At 49.1% G+C, this 9238-nt stretch overlaps 1 protein-coding gene across 1 annotated transcript in view; it reads right to left on the bottom strand.

Moving 5' to 3' along the window:
* Positions 1 to 241: 241 nt before the first annotated feature.
* The window catches only part of LOC106816502 (glycine-rich cell wall structural protein 1.8-like), a 40875-nt gene continuing 31878 nt past the window's right edge, over positions 242 to 9238 (bottom strand). Inside the window, exons 2-3 of the mRNA XM_014821129.1 lie at positions 2547 to 2586; positions 242 to 1945 (exon numbers count right to left, since the gene is read on the bottom strand). Of these exons, the coding sequence (XP_014676615.1) occupies positions 771 to 1945; positions 2547 to 2586 (1215 nt within the window). The 3' untranslated portion in view covers positions 242 to 770. The remainder of the gene's footprint in view (positions 1946 to 2546; positions 2587 to 9238) is intronic.

The following is a 9238-nucleotide window of genomic DNA, read 5'->3' as shown; positions in this document are numbered from 1 at the left end:
TAATCACGGCCTGTCACGTTTGCCCATTCCGTCCCCCCGCGTTGTCTCACGTTCATCCCGTTTTGTCCACGGTGGCCTGAAACGGGGCTGCCGTGGCCGCCGGGAACACAGTGTAAACGCAGCATAATAGAGGCACGAAACAAGTTCCCCACACATCACACACGGATATTATGGTAATCTCTGACCGAGCTTCTTCTAAGTACCGACACGGTACTTAGAGTTACAGTATATATAGGCACCCAACGCCTCAGCCACGTTTCGGTGTTCATCGGTTACTTATTACAAATAAGGAATTATAGGACACGTGATTGAACTAATGATTGACATATCCGCATGGCATGATAGACTGGTGGAGGGAACCGATAAGCGTTGTGATAAGGGCGTTCTAAAAAAAGGTTGCTAAGTAAAGCAAACTCGGTAACTGCGAAATCACGAAGGAAACACACCAACGAAGTGTGTGAGCTTGACCAACCTAGCAACAGTATCTAAGGGGCGTGGTTACCTCGACCAGACGGACAGGTGAATCTGTCTGATCTGTTACAGACTGCACACGACGCGCACTTATACCTTAGGTTCGCTTATATAGTGAAACAATACGTACGATGGGTACATATTGCCAATAATCGATATCATAATCAATAATCAATATTACGTCACGAGGTGTATAATACAAAAGGCCATGCTAGTGTTGCTTCATACATACACATATCTATATCTATATATACGTGTTTTTTTTAAGTTGACGACGGAAAATGCGTTTTTTTCCGTAGCTAGCCACGCGTGCCCACGTTATAGATGGTCGCCGTTCCTCCGAGCGTCTCGTCCCCGTACGCGCCGCGCGGACGGGTGCGGGTCCCCTTGCCGCCTCTGTTGAAGTTGTAGTTGGCGACGGGCTGCGGACGCGGCGCTGGCGCCACCTGGCCGCCAGCTCTGTACAGCGCCAATGAGCGGTCGGCGCCTCGCTTGTGGGTGCTGCTGTAGCGGCTGCCTGCCGACCTGGGGGCGTAGTAGGAGGAGGCGGCGGCGGCGGCGGCGGCGGAGTTGCTTCCGTAGCCGAGGTTAGCTCCGTAAGAGGGCGCTGCGGCGGCGGCTGCCCCGTAGTCGAAGCTGGCACCGCGCGGACCGTCGCCGTATCGCGCCACCTGCACGGGGGCGCCACCGTAGCCATCGTCGTCGCCGTACACGCGCGCCTGCAGAGCGTCGCTATACCGCGTCTGTCCTCCCCCGTACTGACCTCCCCCGTATTGACCGCCCCCGTATTGACTTCCCCCGTACTGACCTCCCCCGTACTGACCACTTCCGGACTGTCCGGAACGCCCAGCTCCGTAACCAGCTGCTCCGTACTGTCCGCTTCCGTACTGGTCAGCCCTGGACTGTCTGGCTCCGTACTGGTCAGCCCTGGACTGTCCGGCTCCGTACTGGTCAGCCCCGTACTGTCCGGCTCTGTACTGGTCAGCCCCGTACTGTCCTGCTCCATACTGGTCACCTGCATACTGTCCGGCCTGCGCGGGATACGGGGATGGGGGGTAACCTCCCGCAGCCTGGGTCCGGCCGCCCGCCCCCTGGTATCTTCCTCCGGCGTACGCGTCCTCTCCGTATCCGGCGCGTGAGTAAGCTCCGTACGGCGTCGTGCCGACACGGGGGTAGGTGCGGCGCGCGCTCGCATAGCGCTGGTCGCGACCGTAGCCTCCACCCGCCGCCGCCGCGTACCTGCCCCTCTTACCCTGAGCGCCGTAACCCTGCCGCTGCGGCGGGGGACCGTAGCCATCACCGCCTTCTCCGCCGTAGCCGCTACCGCCTCCACCGCCATAGCCGCCACCGCCTCCTCCGCCATAGTCGCCTCCTCCTCCGCCGCCGTAGCCTAGGTCTTCATACGCTGCTTCGGGGTAGACTCCGCCGTTCTTAGCTGCTTGCTGTTGCCAGTAGCGCTCGAGCAGGTCGATACCTGAGCAGGTAATAGATAGGGTAGAACACGAGTAGAACACACTTTGAACACATGTAGAACACGGGATAGAACACACGTAGAACATAACACGGGTATAACACATGTAGAACACATGTATAACACGGTATAACACGGAGTAGAACACATGTTGAACACATGTAGAACACATGTAGAACACATGTAGAACGCGGATATAACACGGGTAGAACACGGGTCAGGTGTAATCCTGTTATGTAAAGATTATATCGTAGATAACACACACACATAGCACGAGCGCGTATATATACACACACACACATGAACACACACACACACACACACACACACACACACACACACACACACACACACACACACACACACACACACACACACGCGCGCGCGCGCGCGCGCGCACATACACGCACGTACACACACACACACACACACACACGCACACACACGCCCACCCACTCACACACACACGCACGCACGCACACACGCTATACAACAACAGTCAACAAGTGACGGTAAACAATAGTGTGTAACAACAACAGTTAATATTAGTTTACTAGTATATTACTAATTTATTAATTTATAACAACGACGCGTCCACACTCACCTGCTCCCTTCCTCCTCTTCCTAGCATCCGATGACGAAATCTGAAACGTAAACGTATGACGTCATATTAGTCGCTTGGATTTCGCTTGCAGACGACACGAGGTCGTCCACCATAATGCTGTAGGTTGTAACGACTTGTAATTCGAAACCGTTATCAAGTTGCGTGTTTTATTATACGAGTAAAATGGCAGCAGATGTCGTTTTCCGCACCGATTGTTTGCTAGTATACTCACAGCCATATTTAAATATCACTTAATTTTTTATTTTTGACAGTTTACTACGGAATGTATTGAATTCAATATAAAATACGATATAAAGAAAGTTTCAGATACGTCACAGTACGGCACAGCTATTGTCAGCTATGCGCGTGTATGTTTGCGTTAGAGTAAAAAGCACCAACGACGACGCTTCATATGATGACGTCACATCAAGCCTAAAAAACAACATCGACAAAAATCAAAGCTAGAATTCATGCATGAAATACAACAACGTTTTATTTATGCAGAAACTCAGTAAATAGAGATATACAATATCAGCCGATACTTGAGCAGGTAGTTATGCCACATGGCATAGTAACAAGGCGGTTGTCATGCAACATGGAATATAACATAATATGAAATCGATAGTATAACAAATCGTCTGAACTACATAATTTCTACGAATCTACACGTTATCTACATTAGATATGAAGCTTGATGTATTTATCACGTAGAAGAGAAATCCCTCCATAGATTCGACTGCTGCATATACACACACCGCGGCAATAACGGTTAAAGTGATTACGTCACCGTAAATGGTAAAACTAAAAAAAATATTTATACTTTTTCACAAAATGTAAGTGATTCTGTTCACTTTTTGTGGTTAAAGTGCTGCATTATACTTCCTATATTCCTATATTGTTCGATGTATACATACACTCGTGACTCATACATAGTCCATAGCAAGCAATTAATAGCAGGATAATAATATCAAATCGGCCAGGTCTTTTGGATTTTGAACTAGTTGAGGAACAATCTTATCAGGTAAGAATTTGACGATACATTATATATATATATACACTATAAGTAGTCCCGTTAGTACTTACTTTTAATGTTAAAAAATGGCAACAAAATTTTTACAAATAGCAGCATAGAAAATTCGTGACGTAGTCAATTTAACGTAGCCTAGGCTCTACACGTAATTATGGATAATTAATTAATTATTGTCGAACACATTTTTATCGCTTTTAGTTTCAATCCCGTTTTGCTTTCGCATCATTAGTTTACAGGAAATAACGGTGGTATTACTGGAGTAATGAGTCATAACTACCGAGATTATATTCCTGGTTACCAGAACCAATCGGACTGTTTCCCTGGTTGCCATAGCTACCCAGGCTGCTTCCCTGGTTACCAAAGCTACTTAGACTGCTTCCCTGGTTACCAAAGCTACCTAGGCTTCTTCCCCGGTTACCAACGCTACCTAGACTGCTTTCCTGGTTACCATAGTTGCCCAGACTGCTTCCCTGGTTACCAAAGCTCCCCAGGCTGCTTCCCCGGTTACCAAAATTACTCAGACTGCTTCCCTGGTTACCAAAGCTACCCAGGCTGCTTCCCCGGTTACCAAAATTACTCAGACTGCTTCCCTGGTTACCAAAGCTACCCAGGCTGCTTCCCCGGTTACCAAAGTTACTCAGCCTGTTTCCCTGGTTACCAAAGCTACCTATACTGCTTCCCTGGTTACCATAGCCAACCTGGCTGCTTCCCTGGTTACCATAGCCAACTTGGCTGCTTCCCTGATTACCATAGCTACCCTGGTTGTTTCCCTGGTTACCATAGCTACCCTGGTTGCTTCCCTGGTTACCATAGCTACCCTGGTTGCTTCTCTGGTTATCATAGCCACCCTGGTTGTTTCCCTGGTTACCATAGCTACCCTGGTTGCTTCCCTGGTTACCATAGCCAACCTGGCTGCTTCCCTGGTTACCATAGCTAGCCTGGTTGCTTCCCTGGTTACCATAGCTACCCTGGTTGCTTCCCTGGTTACCATTATGACCAGCTTGGTTGAGAGGCACCTGGTAACCACCGTCCACGCCCGTGTTTCCTTGCGCACCTCGGTTATTATGACCAGCGCCCCCCAATGTACTGATGGTCGTTACCGAGCGACTTCTGTAGGTGCGGCCAATCGGAAGGGTTTGAGTGTTGACACTTCTAGAGCCAGTGTTGCTGCCCTGGCCGCGGTCACCATACCTTGCAACCTGCACCAGCCTACTGCCGAAATTCCTGCCGCCGCCATCACCAAAGCCACCACGGTTTCCTCCAAACCCTCCTCCGTAATCTCCCCCAAGGCCCCCTCCTCCTCCATAACCTCCCCCGCCGTAGCCTCCTCCTCCATAACCTCCCCCGCCGTAGCCTCCTCTTCCATAACCTCCCCCGTCGTAGCCTCCTCCTCCATAACCTCCCCCGCCGTAGCCTCCTCTTCCATAACCTCTCCCGCCGTAGCCTCTTCCTCCATAACCTCCCCCGCCGTAGCCTCCTCTTCCATAACCTCCCCCGCCGTAGCCTCCTCTTCCATAACCTCCCCCGCCGTAGCCTCGTCCACCATAGCCCCCATATCCTCCGCCATAACCACCATAGCCCCCATATCCACCGTGACCTCGGTAGCCGTGACCTCGGTAGCCGTGACCTCGGTGACCTCCGTAGCCGTGACCTCCGTAGCCTCCGTGGCCTCCGTAACCATGGTGGGCTTTTAAGGAAGAAGAGGCAGATGAAAGTCTATTTGCGGACTTGCTTTGCTATCTATGCGTATGCCGCATCTCACCTATCCGCCTCTAGGGTGATTGCCAGATAGCTGCAGCCAATGGGCGCTGCGATGGGGCGTTCTAAAAACACAGCTCAGTGATGAAGTGCAACGAAGTCGACAATTTAAAAAATACTATTACATGCCAATTATATGCCATTATGCCAATTATATGCCATACTATTATATGCCAATTACATGATGAGCTTGTCCGACGCGAGCCAAAACATATCAAGCGAAACAAAAGAAGGCGTTTCGTAATTTCAGTATTTCAGTCACGGATAGGTGAGTTGCTAGACACGTGGATAGGCAGCATATATCTATGATAGCTAGAGGTCGGAGCAAGAAGACACATAACAGTGACGATTCTATATGTATAAGCGTCGTTAATCATGACGAGAATTTACGAGTTTATATATATATATAATTATATATATATATATATATATATATATATATAATACTCTAGTACTATAGCATCGTATTTACATTAGTATTACGTAAAATTTAATTTTTTGCACGTTACAAGTCATGGAATGTAGCCAAACATCCCGCCACATTCTCTACCAAAAACTTTTCGCCGAACTTTCTGTAAGTTAGGTTCAAGTAGTTTATTAGTATGAGTTTTTCTTTTTACAAACAGACATGGGTTTTGAAGTGAATTAACGCTAAAATATCATGGCCGTTTCTTTGAGCTGATTTGCTTGACTGAAGAAAACGCTTCAAGACAAGAGAAGCAAACGCCGTTTGTAAATGTTTGTTTTTGGTTTATGACTGCTAGATAAGTATAAGTTTTCTTGATGTATTTTCCATGAAAGACACATATTTTTTTTTTTTACTCAATAATTTCTAACATATAATATTACTATAATTGCAATTCTTTTGTGCAAATGCGTTATTATTCATCTTAATACTTAAAGTTATGAGAGGGTCTAGGCTTATCGTTATAGCTGCCGAGTTTCTGTAACGTTTTATGTTCGTGCCGTGGTCGATTAGTTTACGTTTCAGCTGACCTGCAGGGTTAAAGCACTAGGTTACTACTTACGACTACTACTACTAACTATGCGTCATGCAAACGAGATAACGAGTAACGTATAGCTCTAGTAACTCGTCGTAGCCTAGTAGCTATAAGTACCGTCGTAGGCTCCATAGTACATAGTAGTACTGTGTAGGCCTTCGCTTTCCGCGCCGCGCTTTTCCCCCCCCGGCTGCGCAACGAAGCACTACGAGGCGTGTAACATACGTACGTATGTAAATATTACGAGAGCCCAGACCGCTCTCATAACTTGAGATTGAGATGAAAAACAACGCATTTGCAGAAAGAATTGCAATTATAGTGATACTTATATTGTTATATTAATGAGGAAAGAGATACGTTTTTCATGAAAATACTCAGAAAACGTACTTATCAGCGGTCATACAACACAAATAAACATATTAACAAATGGGCGTTTGTTCTCTTGTCAAAGGCAAAGCAAATCGAAGCAGCCATCAGAAGGCGCTAAATTCTTCGCTATGTTATACCGTATGGGGAAAAAAATTTCGCAACCGGGCCTGGCGCCGATGACGTGTCCAGGTGGAGACTGCGCATAAGATATAAAGATTTGAACTTTGTCCGGTAGGGGTCAACGACGGCCTTTCGCGTGGCGTTCCGCGCCGCGCCGCGTGTGTGGAGACGGCCTTTATGTTTCAATAGACGTCTTATCTAACACATCTCTATCGACACGAGCTATCATAACCTGTGGCATATACAAATCTTGCACTCCTTAGTGGCGAATTTCACTGGAAAAGAGGCAAAAAATTCCTTTTCTAAGAGAACAACACAGTGCAATTCTGGATGCACAATTTGCGGAAGTTACTGTGTAATAAAGCACGGGTTCACAGGGTGGGTCGCGTGGCCCGTCAAAACAGCCGCAGCATGCAAGCTACTGCTGTTTCGTCTTGTGTCAATAGAGAAGATAGAATAGAATAGACGCCCGACATCCCCCCAGACACAACACGCACACGTGTCCTGTCGGCGTGCAAGCGTGAAGATCGGCCAATCAACTTCGCGGGATTGCCACCGCTCTCCTTCTCTCTCTCTCTCCGTCTCTCTGCCTCTCTCTCTCTCTCGTCTGACTGCTCCTCTCTCCGCTCTCGCTCTCTCTCTCTGCGCTTCTCTCTCTCTCTCCGGGCGCTCATCTGCTCTTCTCCATCTTCTCTTTATCTATCTATCTGTGTATCTGTCTATTTCACCTATTTAGCAAGGCGGGCGCATGCGTGCAACTGTTAATAAGTGCGTACCTAGGTGGCGTTCCTAGCGTGTGTGGCGAGCGTGCATCCACTGCATACACCGTGCGTAGCGTGCGTGGGTGCAGTAAGTAATGACACTCGCTGCTGACGCTGCTATGTAAACATCGTGTCTACTGCTGGCTGGTAGGTGATGTTGCTGCTGCTGCTGTTCATGCCGTTGCTGCTGCTACTGTTGCTGATGGTCGATAGGCTTGCTGCTTGTTGTTGATTGTTGTTGACATGCTAGCTCTGCTGCTGTTGTTGCTGCTAATGATGCCTGCTGCTGCTGGTGGTGATGCTGCTGCTGCTCGTTTGTTGTTGCTGCTGCTGCTGCTACTGCTGGGCTGTTGCTGCTCGCTGCTGGTTAATGCTACTGCTGTTGCCTGCTGCTACTGCGCTGCATGTTGCTGCTGCATGGTGGTGTCTGCTACTGCTGTTGATGCTGCTGCATGTAATGATGATGTCAGATGGTAGTGATGCTGCTGCTGCTGCTGCTGCTGCTACTGCTGCTGGCTGTGGTGGTGGGTGATGCTGCCGCTCTGCTGGTAGTGATGCTGCTGCTAGGTGGTGGGTTGGTGATGATTGCTGCTGCCACTAGCTCTGTGGGTTCTTCTCGCATCGCCGCATTCTAAAAAGCTGTGAAAGTTTTGGCAGCCTGCAACTTGTACACCACACGGCAGGCAGCCCGCTAAGCAGGCAGCTATATCCGCACCCGGAATGTGAAGCAGCAACCGCCGCCGCCTCCCCCACGCCACATCCCCACCACCAGTCCCCACATCCATCCCGCACCGGACCCACCGCTCCCGCAGTCGCCTTCCGTTTGCGCGCTGCCAGTTTTTTTCGCCTATGAACGCGAGTTGTTTTTTCGCGCGCAAAACATTTCCGTCTGTCTGTCTGTCGTGCCAACCGCGCGCGTCATTGTATAACGTCAATGGCAACGCCGGAAGATGGAGCGCGCGTAGTTACTTCCGCCTGCCTGCTCGGGGCCATACGCTCTGCGGAGATGTGAGAGAATAAACTGCGTTATTATCGCATGCGAGGCGTCCTCATCTGCGTCCTGCTAGCCGCGGGTAAAGCAGAGGTCATCGACCCCTCCGTCGAATCTTCGCAGGACGAATCTCTGGAGGATCCTATCGACGCTGGTCCTTATATAATCTTACAGATATTACTTGACATTCTAAAGGACTAAAGTCTACCTGACTGAGTGTGAAAGAATGTCGTACGGCCGGGATATCTGAGATCAGCCGTTCGTCAACCGAGAGATGGCGCGATATGTCATCCAGTGGAATAGTAACGATAGAGAGACACCGTTGCGCCGACCTTTGCGGCGCAAATCCGGCCTAGCTATCGCCCTCTGCTTTCTCTTTCACCCTTATTCACCTCTCTCTCATCTCTTCTCTCATCACGCTCTTTCGCAAGTCTATCTCTCCTCTCGTCTCTCTCTGTTCTCTCTGCTCTCTCTCTCTTGTACATGCACTCTCTTACTCGCGCTCTCATGTCTCTCTTTTCGCACGCGCAGCTAGTCGCTCGCTCTCTTCCTCTCTTTTTCGCTATTTTTTCTTCCTCTCTCATTTCTCATTCGTTCTCAGCTTCCTTTTTCTCTGCCTGCTTTTATTGCTGGGCACTGCCTCTCTTATCGCGCTCAGTCCT

Source organism: Priapulus caudatus, unplaced genomic scaffold, assembly GCF_000485595.1.
Source record: "Priapulus caudatus unplaced genomic scaffold, Priapulus_caudatus-5.0.1 Scaffold1398, whole genome shotgun sequence".
NCBI classification, from domain to species: domain Eukaryota; kingdom Metazoa; phylum Priapulida; class Priapulimorpha; order Priapulimorphida; family Priapulidae; genus Priapulus; species Priapulus caudatus.
This window is presented reverse-complemented; position numbering and strand designations above follow the sequence as displayed.